The following is a 22,931-nucleotide window of genomic DNA, read 5'->3' on the forward strand; positions in this document are numbered from 1 at the left end:
TATTAGCAAAACACGCGAAAGAGCTCCTGGAGAAGTAAAAATCTCCCTGTTGGATATAAAATATTACGACCCTTGCGACAATGAACATCAAGCTCATTGCTTTGGTCTGGGAGTCCATTTGCGACAGATATGCAACTGGTTCCCTCCCCGCCAAATAAAAAAAATAAAATAAACCTAAACGACAATGAAACACCTTAAATATATCTAAGACTAGAAAATATTTATAAAATGACATAAATGCAATAAATGAATTTAAACGGAATGGAATCAGCCGGTAGGTTTCATGGCTGAGGTGGCAAGAAAAAAAAATGTAAATACATATGCATTTTAAAACTGAAATTGAAATTTTCAACATCATAAGTTAAAAAAACACTATACCTTATTGATATTTCACTGAAGGGTCAGTAAGGGGGCTTTTTCCTTCTTGTTAACAAACCAAACAAACAATAACATTGTAAACAATAAGACAATAAACTTATTAAATGAAGTTCAATGTATGGGCATAATCCTTGCAACGGCGCCTCTAATAATCTTGCGATTTATTATAAATTTGTTTATCTCTCTTTTATATTATTTTGTATTTTTTTCTACATCTGGTATAGTATTTTAGTCTTCTTTTCTATATTTCTTTCAAACATTTGATTTTTTTTTAAGGTGGCATAGCTCGCAACATCTTAATTTGCAGTGGCTCATATGGTCTTTTGCAATTTGCACTTGAGAGATATATGCGCGTCTAAGTAAAGTTAAAATATTTTTATATATATTTTTGAGATATTTATGGGAAATAAAGTTAAAAATAATCTATTTATAACTTAAATTTCAAAAAGACTTTTCTGAGAGTCACCATCTTCAAAATGTCTTTTTTTTTTAGTTGGCATAGTTCGCAACATCTTAATTTGCAGTGGCTCATATGGTCTTTAGCAATTTGCACTTGAAAGATATATTTTTATTTAAAACATATAAGTATTTTATGAAATATATATTGCAAATAAAGTTAAAGATATTCCATTTATAACTTAAATTCTAAAAAATACTTTTCTGAGAGTCACCATCGTCAAAATGTCTGAACAGGGTTGCCATTCGTACGATAATTATCGTACTTGTACGATTATTTTGGGTCTGGTACGATGTACGATACATACCTAAGGTATAAACAATGTAGGTGTGTGTGGGTTTAATTAAACAATTATACTAAAATCTTTTGAAATAAGTCAATCATGTAACACCCTAATAATTATATTGAAACTGTGTACGATAATTTTGGTTGAAAAACGATAATTTTAAGGCTCATGTACGATAATCCAGTAGAAATCATCTGGTAACCCTGTGTCTGAATCTGCGCTGCGCAAATGGCCAAGATGGCATTGGCAGAAGGCGCACGAGGTAAACAAACCATCTCAAAATAGTTGCATGTACACCTAAGCCAGTCGTGCATATTATATTTCATGTAGATTTTGTCATGAGGATGAGAGCATTGCAAATAATCTTAACAGCAGGACTATGTTGGAATTGTTGCTAATTACTTTTAAGGTTTAATATTTTGGTATTTTTGACACTGATTATCAGGGTAGCGTAGGATTTGCTGTCCTGGATAAATTTGGGCTAATGTACCGTCGGTAAAGGTGTTCTATTTTCGGTGTGTATACCTGATTAACTTCTAATTTATGGTATGGTTAGGTTGTATACATAACTATTATACAATGGTTTAATATAATGCAATTATGACGACATAAGGACCTTCTATCCTCATCCGCTCTAGTAATGTACGATGGTTTAGCTATCGTTCATAACCTAATAAAAAGTATAGAAATATTTTAATTCAATGAAGTTTTATGATGTTCATGTAACAGTTTCATTATTATGATGCAAAGCACATTTTTCCTTAAACCATATTAAAACAGTAATGGAGATTGCAGTTGGGAACTTGTTTTGGTGAGGACACCAAAACAAACGGTAATACAAAATTTATTGATGGCAGATATGCATAAATCCTATCAAAACCAGCTGGGATGGTAGATATTCTTGTATCAAGTGAAATGGGTTAATAAATTAGGAAAACAAAGCAACAGCAGAAAAGGGGGAGCGTTTGTATATCAACGGCCAGTTCCTCCCACTTGCATGGAAAATGGACGCCAACTAACCTAGACTTCCCCACCTAAGCTAACCTGTAAGCTGTGTCCCTACCTACTTACATATCAGGAGGCTAATGCCCCCTGTGATCCCCTTTATATACCTGTACTTTTAGTCGGCTGTTATCTTACATACACACCTGATCTTCATGTAACAGATTCATTTAATCTGATGCAAAGCACATTTTTCCTTAATCCTCTATAAAACAATAATGAAGATTGCATTTGGGATCTTGTTTGTTTTGGTGAGGACACCAAAACAAACTATAGTAATACATAATTTATTAGTAGCAGATATGCATAAATCATATCAAAACCAGCTGAAATAATAAATACTCTTGTATCAAGTGAAATGGGATAAGTAGGGAAAACAGAACGACAGAAGAAAAGGGGGAGCCTTTTTATATCAGCGGCTAGTTCCTCTCACATGCATAAAAAATAGACACCAACTAACCTAAACTTCCCGCCCTAACCTAACCTGCTAGTCGTGACCTTATTTACCTAATTGGGGGTGGGGGGTGTTCAGCTAGTGACCTCCCTTACACTGCCATATTCTTAGTCAGCTGTCATCATATATACAGTTGCCCGCCATCATACATACACCCCGAAAAGGGATATGTAATAACCTAACCCCATCCATCTAATTTAACCTAACGCAGGTTGCCAAATCGGTTTCATTACTTAGGGAGCCGGTGCTTGCTTCCCTTTTATAACCTATGATAATGTATCATTTAGCATAATTAAACTGTAAATCTAGCTTATCTTTAATTACTTTTTAGATAGACTATTATGGTGGTTACACATGCCAGTTACAGTAGTTAAGTAGGTAGTGTTATACAGTAATTGTTATATATTACTTAATTAAACTGAACCCCCATCTGCCTCTTTCACTTCTCTGGCAGATGTCCACAACTAAAGAGGATGGAATATGAAATGGCTTTAGGACAAAAAGTTTGGGAATTGCAGCACAAAAGTTTTGGTGTTGAGGCTTTAGGAACTTGATGATAGACGTAATTGTGTACTGTATAGAGCCCTTACCTTTTTTTTTTTTGAACAGCAAAGGCCTAAATGCAGGTACAATCGCTTTTACTGTAGGGACTTATGCCACCTACACTAAGAAGAAATGTACCAAGGCTGAGGCAGTTCCTAATCTGCAGTCGAGTAGAGGCAGCCGAAAATAGTATTATAAGATAGAAACATTCAAAGAACTTTTACGATCATTCAATTCCATGTTGCCATCTAGGTGGATTTGAAGTATTCCTAGCTTATTGCCATAATTCTGCCATCTAGCTAAATATGGTATTCAGCATATAAACTTTGGAAGATATTCTTAAAGATAAGGCAAATTTTGGTTAAAAATTACTACTATATACCCTCAACACTGCACCATTTAGTGGCCTTGGAAGAAAGCTGTAGATGGTTACCCACAAATAGTAACAGTTCAGTCATATCAAGATGTAAACGCTGGTAGCGTATTTAAAATCCAGGATAGTTAATGGAAGCGTTTCCTTGTCAAACTTGTGCTTCAAGTACATGCCATTTGAATATTAAGTAATTATTGATGTAGATTGTCATATGAACATTAAGTAATTTTTGGTATAAATTTTTTAGGGAAATTTGCTTTTCATCACAGATAGAATCAGTCGGATTTGAAAGTTTATTGATGATTTATTGCACTTTTGAAATAAATTGCGTTTTTACCTTTACCGTAAGAAGTTTTATTAATTATAATTATTTTAGTGCATAACAGTATTATAAATCCTCAGCTTGGATTAAAAAGAAAAATGCTAGTAATTACTGCTTGAAGTTTAAATATTCATTAATTTTTTTTTTTTTCAGAATATCCACATACTCCGATGCTCTGAATGCTCTAAGGAGGACTTGCAAGTGGAAACAAGAACAAACTAATGTGAAGGAAAGATTTTAAATGCACTTTGACAGAGTGTTAGCTGCTGCAGTTGCTATTATTTCCCAATGACAATGTATGCACTGAAGGTACTGGGTTTATTTAATTGTAAATCTTAATTAGAATAATAGTATATGAAAATATATGCAGCCGAATAATGGTTATCATCTTCCATATATCTATATTTGTTTCTTATTCCTGCGAGGATGCAAACATTTTGTATTTGTTCCTACACTAAATACAAACCCGAATTCTTTACTTTAGGAGATATTCTAGCGCGAGCTGGAAAATACGGCAGAAAACCTTAACAAGGTCGTTAACGACCGGGCCGGTAGTTATCCCCCTGTTGGGGGTGGGGGACTGCCGGCCGGCAGCTACTGAGTACCTTCAATCGGATTCTAGCCGTCGCAGTGGTAACACCGTTGCTCCCGCTTTTGTTTAACTGGCAGACTAGCTTTTCTTTAATTGTGTTTTTTTCATTAACTTTTTCTTTTACTCTTTAAATAGATGTGATGCCTCTAATGTGAGAAATTGTCCCGGGGTTCCCCCGAAAACTTGTGGCACATTTATGTCACCACCGGAGGTGGATCCCCATTCCCTATGCCCTTCATGCAGAGGTCATAGGTGTGCTGAAGGCTCCCCCTGCCAAGAATGTGTGGAATGGTCGTGATCGTCTTCCTCTCGCGGGGAATCATCTAGGCGCTATAAGAAGAGCTCTACAAGACATTTGCGCTCTTCTTCACGAGAGTTCTCTCAAGCGCTCCCGTTGGGGCGAGGTTAAATCTGATCGTGCCCAGAGCGCAACCAAGGAAAGAGAACACTCTGAGCACAATTCCTCTCCTTCACATTTCTTCGCGAGGAGCTCAGTTCGCGCTGGGGAAGCGAGAGAGAACACTTCTTCTCGCCGTCACTTAGTTTCATCAGAGAGAGAGCGCTCCCGTACGTCAAACTTCCGAGCGCGCAAATCTCCGGACATATCCGCGCGAGGTCATTCATCGCGCCCTCGCGTTTTAGACAGAACAACACCCATTCCCGTACTTTCTAATGAATTACGAAATATGGGCTTTGCGAGAACTTCGGAAGAAGACGCAGGGGTTCAGCCCTTCTCCTCTTCGGCTGAGAACAGAGGAGAAAGGCCAGACCGCCGATCAACGCATTCTCTTATTGAGGCAGTACCGTTAATTCGGTGGCCTTCGCCTAAACCTTCAACTTCCAGGCAGGATCTTGTGCGCGCGGTGCCATCAACCAGCGCTCAGCCTTCCTCTGGATTGTCGGCAATGGAGTATGTTACCTCGCCGTTACCTTCAGACATTCGGGCTTTGACCCCCCTCCCTCACGAGGAATTAGCGCGACCTGAGGATTCCTCGGAGGAACAACCATCAAAAGATTTAGAGTCCGCCTGTCTGAAGACTCTAAGAACGATGTGTAATATCTCAGGTCTCGGAGATTTACACCTGTCGCCTCGTCATACCGACGCTCCAGCTTTAGACAGACTCTGTCGTCCTCCACCAAACCCTAAGACCAGAATCGAACTTCCCTGGTCTATTCACACTGCAGGCCGTCTGAAGAAGGTCTCGCAGGGGGTCTCGGGGGAAACGAGTTCCTTGAAGTCTCAAGGATCCCATAAACTGCTGTAGTTTCCTTTTTCGAGACAAAGGCGCTTTTACAAGGTCAGATACGCCAACCCTTCGCCTGTGACACTAGATCCCCTCACAGCAAGGCTTACACCTGACTGCTCTGCAGAGAGACTCTCTTCCCTTCCAGTCTCCTTTACCGCAGCAGAAGCCTCGACAATGGAAGCAGCGTCAATGTCTCTTCTAGAGGCACTTTCCTGGTTTGACACATGGTCTGTCACAGTGGGCTACCTTGCTAGTCACGAGGACCTTTCAAACCAAAATTCCATGCATTCCCCGCTGGAAATCCTGGCTGCTGGGGCCAAGACAATGGACTTTTTAACTGCTACAGCTGCAACGATGTGGGGCAATTGGATTCTCAAAAGGAGGGAATCGGTAGTCTCCAGACTGCATAGGAGCATCGGTAAATCTGAGAAATCTGAATTGAGGAACTCTGATCTTCTACAACCTCTGCTCTTCTCTAGACAAGCAGTCTCCTCTACCTTAGAGACTTGGAGGAAGGAGACGCAGGACACTGCAATGCAAAAGGCTGCTTCTTTTCGTCCAATGCAACAATAACCAACTCCACAACCCAAGGCAACAATCGCAACTCCACTGCCAGCCAAGAGCCTCAGCCGCCCCTCGTTTACACCCAAACCTATGGGTAGAGGACAGTCGGCTCCTCTTAAGGCTAAAGGCAGAGGGAGGAACCCTAGACAGAAATAGGGTCTCAATCCCCCCCCCCTCACAATGCGTAGGGGGGTGCCTGCAGGGGAGCTGGAGGAGGTGGAAAGCTATGGGGGCCATGCAATGGACCATAAGGGTGCTTCGTTGGGGATACCTCATTCCCTTCATAGACTCTCCTCCTCCTCTAATTCCTCCCCCAATCTCGTCCTCCCAGGTCCCTCGGGATCCCGGGAAACAGCAAGCCTTAGCTCGGGAGATACAGAGCATGCTTCTAAAAGACGCCATTCAAGAGGTCTCCGACTCCTCCCCGGGGTTTTTCAGTCGCCTCTTTCTGGTAGAGAAACCCTCGGGAGGTTGGAGACCAGTGATAGATCTTTCGACTCTGAACCAGTTCGTGAAGCAGACTCCATTCAAAATGGAGACAGCGGCCTCCGTGACTCAAGCAGTACGTCCAGGAGACTTCATGGCATCTGTAGACTTGAGAGATGCTTATTTCCAAGTGCCAATCCATCGCACATCTCGGAAATTCCTACGCTTCCTGGCTCAGGGTCGAATCTTCGAGTTCAAAGTCCCGTGCTTCGGCCTCTCGACCGCCCCACAGGTCTTTACGAAGATCTTCGAACTCGTATCTTCGTGGGCGCACAAACATGGAATTGGTCTGCTAAGATATCTGGACGATTGGCTACTCCTGGCCTCGTCCAAGGAGCTAGCTCTGGAGCATCTGAGAAGACTTCTGAATCTTTGCAAGGATCTGGGGATCCTTGTAAATGCAGTGAAGTCTTGCTTAACTCCGACCCAAGTCTTGAACTATCTGGGTATGTCCATCAACACCCAGGCAGGGAGAGTGTTTCCGTCGGAAGACAGGCTTCGGAGACTGGATCAGTCCATCGCCCATCTCTTGTCTCCACTACCACCTTCAGCCAAATCGTGGCAGTGTCTTCTGAGCCATCTTGCCTCGCTGGAAAAACTGGTTCCAGGCGGGAGATCGAGAATGAGAAGTCTCCAATGGCATCTGAAGACCCATTGGTCTCAAAAGTCAGATCCCCCATTCTTGGCAGTGGAGGTTCCAAGTCTGGTGCTACAAGATCTTCATTGGTGGTCGATCATAGAGAACACCCAAAAGGGCATTCCCCTCCAAAACCCAAATCCGAAGTTAAAACTCTTTTTAGACGCGTCGCTACGGGTATGGGGTTCCCACCTAGGCCCCAAATTAGCATCAGGAGTTTGGTCTCCGATAGAGAGTTCTCTCCATATAAACCACCTAGAATTATTAGCTGCCTGGAAAGGCCTAAAATTCTTTGTAGAAGATCTACGCGGACGAGAGGTGGTTCTGATGAGTGACAACTCCACAGCCGTCTCGTACATCAACAAGCAAGGGGGTACTCTGGCAAGAGACCTCGGTCTGTTAGCAGTCCAGATCTGCCTGTGGGCAGAAAGCCGCAACATTTCTCTTTCAGCCAGGTTTATTCCGGGCCGGAGAAACATCGTGGCGGATCAGCTGAGCAGGCATCACCAAGTGCTGAGTGGAGAATGGTCTTTGGAGACTCGAGTAGCAAAGACAGTAATAGCTTTGTGGGGTTTACCCACAATAGATCTGTTCGCCACCTCTCTGAATGTGAAACTTCCCCAGTTCCAGACCATCAGGCAGCGATCCAGGACGCCCTCCAACACTCCTGGGACAACCTGGATGCTTATGCCTTCCCTCCCTTTTGCCTGCTCAGAAAGGTGATCAACAAACTCAGGATCTCATGGGACTGCAAGCTAACACTAATAGCTCCGGCTTGGCCAAGCAGGGAGTGGTACGCAGATCTCCTTTCCCTGCTGGTTCAAGTGCCGAGGTTCCTCCCTCCAGAACCCCATCTGTTGACGCAGCCACACAGTGGTATCCCCCACGGGAGAATCCACTTCCTGAAACTTCACGCCTGGAGGCTGTCCAGTCTCTCCTCAGAAGCAGAGGCTTTTCATGAAAGGTGGCTGAACACATGTCCAGGCACCTGCGCCAATCTTCCACAAACCTCTACCAAGCAAACGGCAGAGTGTTTGCAGCTTGGTGTAGAGGGCGAGGCGTGTCTCCACTCGATCCCTCTCTTCCTTTAGTGGCAGACTTCCTAGTTTACCTCAGGGAGGAGAAACTTCTTTCAGTCTCGGCAATTAAGGGCTATCGTTCAGCCTTAAGCCTCATCTGCAGACTGAGAGGAGTTTACCCTTCCACCTCAGAAGATATCACCTTGTTGATTCGAGGTTTTGAGAGATCTTGCCCCCCAGTGGAGATTAGACCACCACCTTGGGACGTGTCCCTGGTCTTACGCTCCTTAAAGGGACCTCCATATGAGCCCTTAAATAGGGCCTCTGATTTCTTCCTTACCCTTAAGACCGTCTTCCTTGTAGTCTGGCCTTGGCAAAAAGGGTTAGTGAACTTCACGGTCTATCCTACGAAGTCACTCATACTAGAGGATAGGGAGAAGTCTCTCTCAACTTCGTGCCAAGCTTTGTGGCCAAAATCCAGAATCCTTCATCTGCCGATGAGAGGTTTAGAGAATTTCAATTTTCCAGCCTCAATAGGGCGACTCAGGATACTGACCAATTGCTACTGTGCCCGGTCAGGGCGCTAAGGCAATACCTGAAGCGCACCAGACCTTTCAGACCACGACTCCGTCATCTCTTCCTCAGTACCAACAAGGTTAAGAAGAGAATCTCTCGCAACTCCATCTCTTTCTGGCTCAAGAAAGTTATTGCGAGAGCCATTCATGGAGACCCTGAGGCAGCTCAACCCAAAGCCCATCAAGTTAGGGGAGTGGCTGCCTCACTGGCGTTTAAGAAGAATTTTTCAGTCTCCCAAGTCTTAAGAGCTGGAGTTTGGAAGTGCCAATCTACATTCACCTCTCACTATTTATCAGATGTGACATATAGGTCTCTAAACACCTTTTCTATAGGACCTATTGTGGCAGGTCAGCAGGTGCTGTAACTACCTTTACGCCCTTTCAGGGGACAGTAGCCATTGGTCGAGGATTCTGAGTTACACTAGGTTTAGAAGAACATCCATCTATCTTCTGCTCTTTCTTCTTCCTCCCATCTGGGTATCCTAGTCTGTGACCAGTTTCGACTGGACTCATCAATGGAAATAAGGTATGAAACTCATCTGACTCCTATCACAGGGTATAAGTTATACTCGTAGGCACGAGGGTTCCCCTTTTCAAGGTCAGGGGAACCCTTTTTATGAAAGGGTCCTGGTTTTGTTCCCGACCCTCTTCATGCTGAAACTTTTGTTTCTACGTATTCACAAACCTTCAGTCATGCTGGATTTGGGGATTTACAAAGAAATTAATGGGAGATTGTTCATTAATAGAGTCTAGTCTGAGGACTATCTTCTCTAGGAATAGAGAACCCTTCATCCACCCTGACCTCAAGACTAAGTCTCCTATAGTAAAGAATGAGGGTTTGTATTTAGTGTAGGAACAAATGACAAACTTATAATAGAGTTTGTATTTTTCCTAACATACAAACCCGAATTCTTTACTCAAATCTTCCCTCCTTCACCGCCCCTTATTATAGTCCTAGCTAGAATCCGATTGAAGGTACTCAGTAGCTGCCGGCCGGCAGTCCCCCACCCCCAAGAGGGGGATAACTACCGGCCCGGTCGTTAACGACCTTGTTAAGGTTTTCTGCCGTATTATCCAGCTCGTGCTAGAATATCTCCTATAGTAAAGAATTCGGGTTTGTATGTTAGGAAAAATACAAACTCTGTTATAAGTTTGTCATTTTTTAATGATGTATGTTCATTATAAGTTGGTTCAATTGTTGATGCTTGTTAAGAATATATTTGTTCCTGCGCAAATACAAACTTCTGGGTCATTTATATGGGGTTTACTCCCAAGTTGATTTACTCTGACAAGAAAAAAGATAAGGTGCCTAACTTGGCAACTCCAAGGGTGAACAGTCACTCTCTTAGTCGTCCTCAGAGACGGCTCTCCTTCCATCGCTACAATCATTGACTCCACGCTGGATTACCCTTTCAGTACCTTTACTTTTTTACATTTGTTAATTATGAATGGATCTTCAAGTACTAGCTGACTTGCCTTTGCCTTGAAGGGCACCCATGTAAAACCTTCATGAGTCGGATAGAGTTTGATCCACATCCCCCTTGCCCAAACTGACGTGGTAAGCAGTGTTCATATGAATCTCCATGTGAGTATTGCAGAGAGTGGCCACCTTTTTGAGTGAGAGAGGTCTCTTGCACATCGCAGAAGTGGGCTGTAAAGGATAGATCCCCTTCCTCGTCGTCTTCCCTGGAAAACAAGAAGCATAAGTCCCTTTCTGTGGTACATGATATCTCCCACTTTGATCCTCCTTTACTAAAGTCCTCTGTGACAATGCTAACCGAGGACAATGGCCATGATTTTCATACTTTTGTAATAAATGATACTTGATGTTTTGTTGCCTTTGTGGCATAGTGAACATGAGTTGCTACCTGAAAGTGATTTCTTGGCTTTGGCCCCAGGACATTCTGCTTGGGATGTAGTCCCATATCTTTAGTTCCTGATTATAAAAATCTGAACAGATCTCCATCACCTACCACGAGCATGCTCAGTGCCATTCATGAACGGCCTTTAAATGACCCAGGTTTGTATAGCTAGGAAAAATACAAATTACAGTATTTTAAAAGTTTGTAGTTTAATTTGTTAATTGTGATGTTTGATCAGTCCAAATTATTTGATAGTGCATCATGTAGACAGAAATATGTTGAAAATGTTAAAGAAGGGTGCTTAGTTTAAGCCATTCAGAGAAATAGCTGAATTTGTAATAAAATTCAAACATTTGTTATACTCATCATGAATTATAAATTCATATCTGTGTGCACTAGTTTGCCCGACCCCCTAGAATATTTGGGTAAGCACTCAGTTGGAGACCAAATCATTCGTTGCTGATCGAATTTGATGTTAAAAGGCTTTCACTTTATTGTTCTTGGGGAACCATCTCGTAACCCTCTTCAGGATGAACTTAGTTTAGCATAGGTACAGTATGTTTTTTGGTATCTTTTTGCAATTTATTGCCAAACTTCTCGACTACCTTTGGAAGTTTGACAGCATCTTGTCAAAGGATGAAATTTGGCCACGTAATATTACCGTTGCAATTAAGTAGTACAATATCATCCTTGTGAGGTTTTGGGGAGCTTATAGGTCTACCTGTTGAGTCATCTGCAGCTATTACCCTGGTCCTAGCTTGGGTGGACAGGGACTTGGGCGCTGATCATATGTGTATAAGGTTAGTCTAGGGAATTGTCCTGTTAGCTATGGTATTGTCACTGTCCCTGGCCTCTGCCATTCACGAGTAGCTTTTAGAACCTCTAAAAGTATAGTTAGGAAAAATACAAATTATTTTTTTACAGTTATCAGATTTCTGCAATTTATAAAGCATTCGTGTTATTTCAGAATGGACGAGGAGGAAAAAAGATACCGAGAACATATGCAGCAGTTTGCCCTTGAACAAGCGGCAAACAGATGTAGCCTGGTCCTTAGTCGTCAGAAATATGAAGCAATTGTTAAACATCTCTTGCATCCGCGTGTCAAGGTCGACTCCCAGTTCAAGCACTGGGTCAAACAAAAAAAGTTCAGTCTTGCTTATGTGACAAACGACAGCGATCCTATTTTAACCATACCTAATCACGAGTCGCGAGTAAGTACTTGTACTGTTTTGTGTGAACTTGCATTACTAGTAAATTAGAGCTGCAAGAAGGTTTTACATGGGTAAGGTCTTCCCCCCATACACATACACTATCAAGTACCCACTGTAGTTATCACCTCCGCCAATGAAGTTGGAAGGAGGCTATGTTTTATCCCCTGTTTGTGTGTTTATTTGTGAACAGCATCCTAGCCACAATTTTAATCATAGAGTAATGAAACTTGCAGGGATTAACTGTTATGTAAAAAGCTGGAAATTATTAAATTTTTGAAGGTCAAGGTCATGGTCAAGCAAAATGTCCTATTCATGTAATCAGCCATCAGCTTGGACATTGTTGTCACAGAGACTTCAAACTTGATTCATATTTGATTGTATGTAAATCCATGCTAATTAATACATGTTAAGGTCAAGGTCGGGAAATAAACTGTTTCGGCGGAGGTCTACGCTCTGCCAAGTGCCCCATCTAATTTTGTTGTTGTAATACTTCAGTGGGTTTGTTCCATACTAGTTTCATCAGTATGGTTTATGTAAACCTGTGGCATCTTAATCAAAATGCTAGATATTGAGTTAACCCCTTTACCCCCAAGCTATTTGGAAATTTCCAACCCTTAACCCCCAGTCGTTTTCTTTTTCAAGCACATTTTGCAATTATTTTTTTTTCAAATTGCTCTATCAGCCTTAATTTTTGTCATAGAGAGGTTAGGTTGGTCTCATTCTTTTGGAAAATGTCTGAAGTTTCTCATAAAGTTATCAAAAATATGCAAAAAAAAATGTAAATAGCAGTTTTTTGCAAGGACGTACCGGTACGTCCATGGGGGTAAAGGGATGAGTTTTGTGAAACGTACCAGTACGTCCATGGGGGTAAAGGGATGAGTTTTGTGAAACGTACCAGTACGTCCACTGGGGGTAAAATGATTAATAAAAGGTTTACCTGTTAATTTTTATTTCAATAAATCTTCCCCCATCATTAAGTGGCTCTCAACAAAATTCAAAAGTTTTAACATTGAAAAGTTGATAGGGCAGTAATCCTTGTAATGCATTTACAGATGGCTATGCCATATTTGTTTATTCATAATCCTCTCATCGTTTGAGTTGGAAAGACTTCCATAGTGTTGTGTTTTAAAAATGGGCAGTTTCATGTAACTCTCTGGTTTATTAGTTCTTTGATATCAATTCAGGCATGTCTACTGACCATTCTGAAATTGATTTTTTGTTATTAATGATTGTGAAAACACTACTTAGATCCCAATTAGATCCTCATTCCTTGTGCACCACATTCCGAGATAAAGATATTACTGTATAATTTATTGTTATTGAAGGTCCTGATTTCAAAACATCGTGCTTCCATATAGCCTTTCATTGTTTTTTCTCCTCATGTGCTCCCTATTTTGTACTATTTCTATTTAAATAATGCTGCCCATTTTTAGTCCTTTGATAAGTGTGCATGAAAAAGTCAAATGAAGGAAATCTGTAACTAATAATTTTATGTAAGCCAACAAGCTCGTCTCATGGAGACCTACTACACTGATTTACTTAACCCTTTTACCCCCAGGGTATTTGGAAATTTCCAACCCTTAACCCCCAGGGGCTACTGTATTTTTTTTCAAGCACATTTTGCAGTATATTTTTTTAAAATTGCTCTAACAGCCTTAATTTTTGTCATAGAGAGGTCTGGTTGGTCTCATTCTCTTGGAAAATGCCTGAATTTTCTCAAAAAATTATCAAAAACATGCTAAAAAATTTTAAATAAAATTTTTTGCTAGGACGTACCGGTACGTCCATGGGGTTTAGTAAAGGGATGAGTTTTGTGAAACGTACCAGTACGTCCTTTGGGGGTAAAAGGGTTAATAACAGAACCACAATAGCATGTATTCTAATATATTTTTACATCTCTCTCAGCCTTCATCAAGAAGGTAGTAAACTTCCGATGCGTCAATGATGGAAAGTAGGCTAATTGTTAGCGAGGTGAAGTAATAAGCACAAACGTTTAACAAATTGAAACATCCCATCACGTGACACAGCTTAAGATTAACTGATTTGTAATGTAACTTTATTAGGAAACCAAAGAATCTGTCCTTACCAGTACTTATGAATTTGATATTAACTTACATTAACCCTTTTACCCCCAAAGGACGTACTGGTACGTTTCACAAAACTCATCCCTTTACCCCCATGGACGTACCGGTACGTCCTTGCAAAAAAATGCTATAAAATTTTTTTTTTTCAATATTTAACTTAGCCGGTGATTATAATAGCTGCAGCTCTGCTGCTCGACAGAAAACTCTACGGAAAAAATCCGCCAGCGATCGCTATGCAGGTAGGGGGTGTACTTCAACAGCGCCATCTGTCGTCCAGATACCCAGTACTCATTGTAAACAAAGAACTCAATTTTCTCTCTGTCGTGCTACCGGCAAGACCTACTAATTTGCTGTTGCTAACTGGATTTGTTTTCACAACTTTTTGGTGAAGTACACTATTCTAGTTTTGAGCTTTCGCTGTGCAGGCTTTCTCTTCAATAAATCCTTGCATTCTTTTTTTGATTACGGATTATTTGTTGATGACTTTGGATAGTTTTTGAATTCCCCTTTGACCAATTCAAAATGGCTGACCCTTCTCAAGTCCCAAAATTCAGGAAGTGTAATGCTAGGGACTGTTCAAGGCGTCTTCCGAAGGCCTCTATCGATCCTCACACTGTTTGTTCCAATTGTCGGGATAAAACCTGTCAATTGGAAGATCGATGTGAGGAATGCGTTGGGCTTTCGGAATTCGATTTTATCGAATTCCAAAAATATACACGTAGGCTAGAGAGAGATAGAGTCAGGAGAAGTTCCTCTCGTTCTGTTGATATTTCCTCTCCTCATGCCCCACAACCTATTCCTTCCCCTGTAGTGGTTGCTCCTAATCCCCCTTCTGGCACTCAGGAACCTTCGATGGCTGATATGATGCGTGCCATCCAAGCTCTGGGTGAGAGAGTTGAGTCCCTGGCTAGTGACCGTAACCAGCTCATGGCGGACGTCAAGGAGCTGAAGTGTAAAAGTGCAGTGGGGAGTGGTAAAGTGAGTGATAGTGTTGTGGATAGTGTTGCGCTTGAGGGTTCGTCTGTTCGTGCCTGTCGTCCTCCTAGTCCGGGACCTCTTGCAAGCTCCCAAGTCCAGGGGAGAAGCAATGTCGTACGACCAATGGGTTCGAGAGGCTTTAATCAGCGAACAGACGTTCCCTCCGTGGTACCGGGCGCATCTTCCCAAGATCGCCCCTGCCGCACAAAGACGAGAGAGCCCGTTTATACCTCGTCTGCGGAAGAGGTTTCTCGCAAGAAACCATGGACCAAGGTCTCACGACCGTTAAAGCGCAAGTCGGTCCCTTCCGCGCAAGTCCAACGGCCCAGCTGTAGCCACTGGGTCAGTTCGGACTCGCTGCAGTCTTCCGATGACTGCTCACCTCCTAAGAGAGGCAAAGCGGTACCGCCTCAGACAGTTACACCGTCTGTCGCCGCACCTGCTCCTGCAGACCCTAAGTGGTCTTTGCTGCAGAACATGCAGTCACAATTAACGTCTCTGATGCAGGACTTTCGTGCGGAGAAGGTTGCTGCTTCACCAGCCTCTTGCCTACAACCAACCACACACTTGGTTGTGCGTCCTGTGGACGCTGAGGCAACCTTCTTGTGCACTCCAGTTGAGAGAGTTCCGCCACCCATGCGTTCCAGTGTACCCTGCTAGCCGCATGTTGACGTTCAGCGACGCACGGAGCCTTCCGTTGACGTTCGCGAGGTACAACAACCGTCAGAGTTGTTTTGTTTTGACGCGGTGCGTCAACCTCCGCAACCCAGTGTGGTTGCCACTGCTCACCCACATCAGGCTAGACAGTCTGGAGTAGACGCTGTGCGTCCCCGCACTGCTATGGTTGTTGCCAGCTCACAGACTGGGCAACAGTTCCATGACGTTGCGTCCGGCTCAGTCACGCATGCACCCGTGCGACCGGACTCAGCTATCCAGCCGTTACCTACTCCATTGTCGCTTCCTCCTCAATACTCGGATGATGGACTTTCGGATGATGATGGTGCTGCTCACGTTGATGAACCACATTCGGATCTTGACGAGCCTAAGTCCACGCAACCCTCTTTGGACTTTAGAAAGGTTTTAGCTCTGTTCAAAGAGATGTTTCCGGACCAGTTTGTGTCTGTGGCTCCGCGCTCTCCTCCGTCAGAGTTTGTTTTAGGTATGCCGTCATCCTCGCCTGCCTTTACTAGACTCGTCCTCGCACGCTCGTCCAAGAGAGCTTTACGAGTGATAGGAGAATGGATGCAGTCCAAAAAGAGTCTAGGGAAGACAGCCTTTACGTTTCCCCCTGCTAGACTCTCTTCTAGATCGAGCGTCTGGTATGCCACGGGAGAAGTTCTCGGCTTGGGAGTTCCTGCCTCTGCCCAGGGCGACTTCTCAAGTCTTGTAGACTCTCCCCGCAGGCTAGCCATGAGACGCTCGAAAATATGTTGGTCATCTTCGGACCTAGACCACCTTTTGAAAGGGATATTTAGAGCCTTCGAGGTCTTCAACTTTTTAGACTGGTGTCTGGGAGCTCTAAGCAGGAAGATCTCTCCGACAGAGAAGGAGACTTCCTTGCTCATCATGTCCTGCATGGACAAGGCCGTACGTGACGGGTCTAATGAGCTTGCTGCATCGTTCGTGTCCGGAGTCCTCAAGAAGCGTGAGAACCTTTGCTCTTTCCTGTCAGCTGGAGTGACACCTTGTCAAAGATCCGAACTTCTGTTTGCTCCTCTTTCTAAGTGCCTCTTTCCAGAGGACTTGATTAAGGAGATTGCTGCTTCTTTGATACAGAAGGACACTCATGACCTGGTTGCGTCCTCTGCTCGCAAAGCCACCCCTTTGCCTACCTTGTCAGCTAGACCAAGGATGGACACTCCAGCGTCCCGATTTATTCCGCCCTTTCGTGGCAGAGCCTCCAGCAGAGGAGGTGCTCGTGCCGAAGGGAGACGTGGAAAGAAGAAAGGAACCAAGTCCTTTAAAGGCAGAGTCTGACTGCCAGCTTCTTCAGACAGCAGTGGGAGCCAGACTCAAGAACTTCTGGCAGACCTGGGAGAAGAGAGGCGCAGATGCACAATCTGTGAAGTTGCTCAGAGAGGGGTACAAGATCCCGTTTGTACGAAAACCCCCTCTAGCAACGTCTCCCATCGATCTCTCTCCCAGGTACAGAGAGGAAGACAAGAGACGAGCATTGAAACAGGAAGTGTCTCTCTTACTAGAAAAGGGAGCGGTAGTCAAAGTCCTGGACCATCAAACCCCGGGCTTCTACAACCGTCTCTTCTTAGTGGCAAAGAAGACAGGAGGGTGGAGGCCGGTGCTAGACGTCAGTGCGCTGAATGTCTTTGTCACAAAGCAGACGTTCTCCATGGAGACCACAAAGTCCGTTCTAGCAGCGGTCAGAAGGGAAGACTGGATGGTCTCTTTAGACCTAAGGGACGCATACTTCCACGTCCCCATCCACCCAGACTCCCAACCTTTTCTGAGATTTGTTTACGAAAAGGTTGTCTACCAGTTTCAAGCCCTGTGCTTTGGCCTAAGCACAGCTCCTCTTGTGTTTACGAGGCTGATGAGGAATGTAGCCAAATTCCTTCATTTAGCAGACATCCGAGCCTCCCTCTATTTGGACGACTGGCTTCTAAGAGCTTCTTCCAGTTGTCGCTGTCTGAAGGATCTAAAGTGGACTCTAGATCTGACCAAGGAATTGGGTCTCCTTGTCAATATGGAAAAGTCTCAAGTGGTCCCATCCCAAACTATTGTGTATTTAGGGATGGAGATTCACAGTCTAGCTTTTCGGGCTTTTCCGTCGGCCCCCAGAACAAGCCAAGCCCAGTTATGCATCCAGAACATGCTGAAGAAGGAACGATGTTCAGTCAGGCAGTGGATGAGTCTGATAGGGACACTATCATCCCTGGAACAGTTCGTATCGTTAGGAAGACTACACCTCCGTCCTCTTCAATATCACCTAGCTGTTTACTGGAAAAAGGACAAGACGCTAGAAGCGGTCTCGATCCCCATTTCCGAGAAGATGAAGTCTTGCCTGACTTGGTGGAAGGACAGTATCAGCCTCAGAGAGGGTCTGCCCCTGGCTGTTCAGACTCCCAACCACGTTCTCTTCTCGGACGCATCGGACACAGGCTGGGGCGCGACATTAGACGGTCGGGAATGCTCGGGAACTTGGAACTCGAGTCAAAGGACAATGCATATCAACTGCAAGGAGCTACTGGCAGTTCATCTGGCCTTGAAAAGCTTCAAGTCTCTCCTTCAAGGCAAAGTGGTGGAGGTGAACTCGGACAACACCACGGCTTTGGCGTACATCTCCAAGCAAGGAGGGACCCACTCTATGACGTTGTACGAGATCGCAAGGGACCTCCTCACCTGGTCAAAAGGTCAAAACATTTCGCTAGTAACGAGGTTCATCCAAGGCAACTTGAATGTCATGGCAGATTGCCTCAGTCGAAAGGGACAAATCATTCCAACAGAATGGACCCTACACAAGGATGTGTGCAAGAGACTTTGGGCCACATGGGGCCAGCCAACCATAGATCTCTTCGCAACCTCGATGACCAAGAGGCTCCCAATATATTGCTCACCAATCTCGGACCCAGCAGCAGCTCATATAGATGCCTTTCTCCTAGATTGGTCACATCTAGACCTATATGCATTCCCCCCGTTCAAGATTGTCAACAAGGTACTGCAGAAGTTCGCCTCTCACGAAGGGACAAGGTTGACGTTAGTTGCTCCCCTCTGGCCCGCGAGAGAATGGTTCACCGAGGTACTTCGATGGCTAGTGGACATTCCCAGAACGCTTCCTCTAAGGGTGGACCTTCTACGTCAGCCACATGTAAAGAAGGTACACCAAAACCTCCACGCTCTTCGTCTGACTGCCTTCAGACTATCGAAAGACTCTCGAGAGCTAGAGGCTTTTCGAAGGAGGCAGCCAGGGCGATTGCTAGAGCAAGGAGGACATCCACCCTTAGAGTCTACCAATCGAAGTGGGAAATCTTCCGAAACTGGTGCAAGTCAGTATCTGTATCCTCGACCAGTACCTCTGTAACTCAAATAGCTGACTTCCTTTTATACCTTAGGAAAGAACGATCTCTTTCAGCTCCCACTATCAAGGGTTACAGAAGCATGTTGGCATCAGTCTTCCGTCACAGAGGCTTAGATCTTTCCAACAATAAAGATCTACAGGACCTCCTTAAGTCTTTTGAGACCACGAAGGAGCGTCGTTTGGCTACACCTGGTTGGAATTTAGACGTGGTACTAAGATTCCTCATGTCAGAAAGGTTCGAGCCGCTACAATCAGCCTCATTTAAAGATCTCACCTTAAAGACTTTTCCTGGTTTGCTTAGCCACAGCTAAAAGAGTCAGTGAGATTCACGCCTTCAGCAGGAACATCGGATTTTCATCTGAAACGGCTACATGTTCTCTACAACTTGGTTTTCTAGCCAAAAACGAGCTACCTTCTCGTCCTTGGCCGAAATCGTTCGATATTCCAAGCCTATCGAATATGGTTGGAAATGAACTAGAAAGAGTCTTATGCCCTGTGAGAGCTCTTAAGTTCTATCTAAGACGAACTAAACCTTTACGAGGACAGTCAGAAGCTTTATGGTGTTCAGTTAAGAAACCATCTTTGCCTATGTCAAAGAATGCTTTATCCTATTTTATCAGACTGTTAATACGAGAAGCTCATTCACATCTGAGTGAGGAAGACCAAGCTTTGCTGAAGGTAAGGACACATGAAGTTAGAGCTGTCGCAACTTCAGTGGCCTTTAAACAAAATAGATCTCTGCGAAGTATAATGGACGCAACCTATTGGAGAAGCAAGTCAGTGTTCGCGTCTTTTTATCTTAAGGATGTCCAGTCTCTTTACAAGGACTGCTACACTCTGGGACCATTCGTAGCAGCGAGTGCAGTAGTGGGTGAGGGCTCAACCACTACAATCCCCTAATTCCATAACCTTTTTAATCTTTCTCTTGAAATGTTTTTATTGTTGTTTTTGGGTTGTCCGGAAGGCTAAGAAGCCTTTCGCATCCTGGTTGATTTGGCGGGTGGTCAAATTCTTTTCTTGAGAAGCGCCTAGATTAGAGGTTTTGATGAGGTCCTGTGGTATGGGTTGCAACCCTTCATACTTCAGATCCTAGGGGTCGCTCAGCATCCTAAGAGGATCGCGAGGCTCCGTAAGGAAGACGTACTTAAAAAGGCAGAGTAATTGTTCAAGTCGACTTCCTTACCAGGTACCTATTTATTTTGTTTTTGTTATTTTGATAACTTCTAAAATGAAATAAAAAATCCTTAGCTCATAATAATGTAAACATATATTGCTGGTCTCTACCCACCCCCCTGGGTGTGAATCAGCTATTATAATCACCGGCTAAGTTAAATATTGAAAAATGTTATTTTGATAATAAAATAAATTTTTGAATATACTTACCCGGTGATTATAAATTAAAGGACCCTCCCTTCCTCCCCAATAGAGACACAGTGGACCGAGGAGAAAATTGAGTTCTTTGTTTACAATGAGTACTGGGTATCTGGACGACAGATGGCGCTGTTGAAGTACACCCCCTACCTGCATAGCGATCGCTGGCGGATTTTTTCCGTAGAGTTTTCTGTCGAGCAGCAGAGCTGCAGCTATTATAATCACCGGGTAAGTATATTCAAAAATTTATTTTATTATCAAAATAACATTTTTTCATATTTTTGATAATTTTTTGAAAAAAATTCAGGCATTTTCCAAGAGAATGAAACCAACCTGACCTCTCTATGACAAAAATTAAGGCTGTTAGAGCAATTTAAAGAAAATATACTGCAAAATGTGCTGGGGAAAAAATAACCCCTTGCGAGGGTTGGAAATTTCCAAAGAGCCTGGGGGTAAAAGGGTTAATATACAAAATGAATTAATAATGAATTCATCTCTCCTTTTCAGAATCTTGTTGATGCAAAGACAAGACTGCAGGTCGTTCATGCAGAACAGATCTTTGATATTGTTTACGATATCCATACCAAGGAACTCAATCATGCAGGATACAAAAAGGTTTTGGAGTATGTGAGTATATAGAATAACACCTGTCTTAGCAAGGCAATGTTCATGATAAATTTTATTTAACTTTTTGACAATAATCTTGTTAAAGTTGAAAAACTTTCTTTTTGAATTTTATCTTCCATAATACAACCTTTTCCATACAAGTTTTGTACTTGATTGTTTATATGATGCACAAGTCCTTTCTCCAGAGTAACTTGGTTCTTACATGTATACAAACCATTTGTCCTTTAAAATAGTCTACATCTTAAGTGGGGCTAAAACAGTCATTGAATCGTTAACAAGGTAGTTGGTTAACAACAGGTGGAGGAGAATGCCTCTCCCTCATGCCTGTCACAGAATAGCCTCCTTTGTCTTGGCCGCTGCGGGTACAGACATAGCAGCGTGCTCCTATCTCTACTGTTGGATCTTTTCTTACATTCATTTGTAATGTGTTAGTATTATATTCTTATTTTATTTTTGTGAATGCTCTTGGAAGTGGAAGCACACCAGAAATTAAGCATGCAGTGATGATTTTTGTTTCTATGAAGATAAAAACCTTTGAAACCCTGAGTATTGTGTGCTTTTGTGAAGAGGTGACTGTAAGCAGCCCCCTTCACTCATTTGGAGTGTTTTTCTCACTGTTCCGATCAGGAAGATGACAAACTCAGAGTGTAACTCATCTAGGTTTGTGGTAGTTTCTCTGCCATGTGAAGGAGTTACCTGTTTCCGACTGATTTTTGCCTGTTTCTTGGGCACACTTAGTGCTGACAGTGTTTCCTGGATGGCAATACTTGTTACAGTGTCAGCGACTGTTCCATTTGTGGTTTTTGTTATAGCAGAGGAAGCTCTTGTAACTTCTGCCTCAGGCTGGCTAAAATTGCACGGCCCCATGCTGCAAGCTAGCTGGAGTTGCATGGCCCCGCACTTTTTATGTTGGACAGATGTTGGAGGAGCTTGGGTGCTCTCTCTCACTTGTTCTACCAGAACAAGAGAATGCTATTCCCTTCTCAAGGTTCCATTTCTGAACTTGTGACAGAAAAAGAATGACCCTGGATTTTGTGGTGGAAGTTTTGTACAACTTTTTCCAGTACTGTCTTGACATATATTCACAAGTCTTCGCTAGGACAGAGTGCATATCCATGCTCCTCTCGACTGCACTGGTTCTTGTCAGGCAATGTTCAGATAGACCTTTGGTCTTGTCCTTAACCTCAAGAGAGGAAGACTTCATATGTTTGGTGACTCAAGAGACTTATAGTACTTGCAGGCCTTCAGTCATTCTGAAAGCACCACTTTCTTTACTCAGATGTTCACAGAAGCTTCCATCAGAGTGTTTATGTTTGGGTCGTTTGGCAAAACCTCTTGTCTTTTCTGGACATGATCAAGACTACTCCTCACTCTTATTATAATCTGAGAATTGTGATTGAGGAAGGTCTGATCTTATGTCCAAGCAAAAGATGAATACATTGGAATGCTGTTCGAATGGGAATTTTTCCTTTCCTTTTACTCGTATCAGCAAACTCAGAGAGGTAGCGCACCTGTTCCTTATCAGTAGGAACTGCTTAACATTTTATGGTAGCAAGGAAAAAAGTTCTCAAGGGTAGCGGAATGAGTTTGCTCTTTTCTTCCTCTTCTACCAACTGTTCCTTCCCCCTCCTATTCTCTTCTTCAGACACTTTATTATTATTATTACTAGCTAAGCCACAAACCTAGTAGGAAAAGCAAAAGGCTATAAGCTAAGTGCTCCAACAGGGAAAAATAGACCAGTGAGGAAAGGAAACAAGGAAATAAACTACAAGAGAAGTAATTAACAATCAATATAGAATATTTTAAGAACTGTAACAACATTAATATAGA

The 22,931-nt window shown here is 43.1% G+C and overlaps 1 protein-coding gene across 3 annotated transcripts in view; it reads left to right on the top strand.

Annotated features, from left to right (window-relative positions):
• Positions 1-1,341: 1,341 nt before the first annotated feature.
• LOC137621179 (uncharacterized) overlaps positions 1,342-22,931 on the top strand; it is a 37,315-nt gene continuing 15,725 nt past the window's right edge. The window contains exons 1-4 of one of the 3 annotated variants that reach the window (XM_068351596.1): positions 1,342-1,383; positions 3,969-4,124; positions 11,765-12,008; positions 20,982-21,101. In XM_068351596.1, the coding sequence (XP_068207697.1) occupies positions 11,766-12,008; positions 20,982-21,101 (363 nt within the window). In that variant the 5' untranslated portion in view covers positions 1,342-1,383; positions 3,969-4,124; position 11,765. Of the gene's footprint in view, positions 1,384-1,434; positions 1,637-3,968; positions 4,125-11,764; positions 12,009-20,981; positions 21,102-22,931 lie in introns of those variants that run through there. The other 2 variants (XM_068351594.1, XM_068351595.1) reach the window with 2 other exon arrangements.

Source organism: Palaemon carinicauda, chromosome 27 (assembly GCF_036898095.1).
Source record: "Palaemon carinicauda isolate YSFRI2023 chromosome 27, ASM3689809v2, whole genome shotgun sequence".
Classification (NCBI taxonomy): Eukaryota; Metazoa; Arthropoda; class Malacostraca; order Decapoda; family Palaemonidae; genus Palaemon; species Palaemon carinicauda.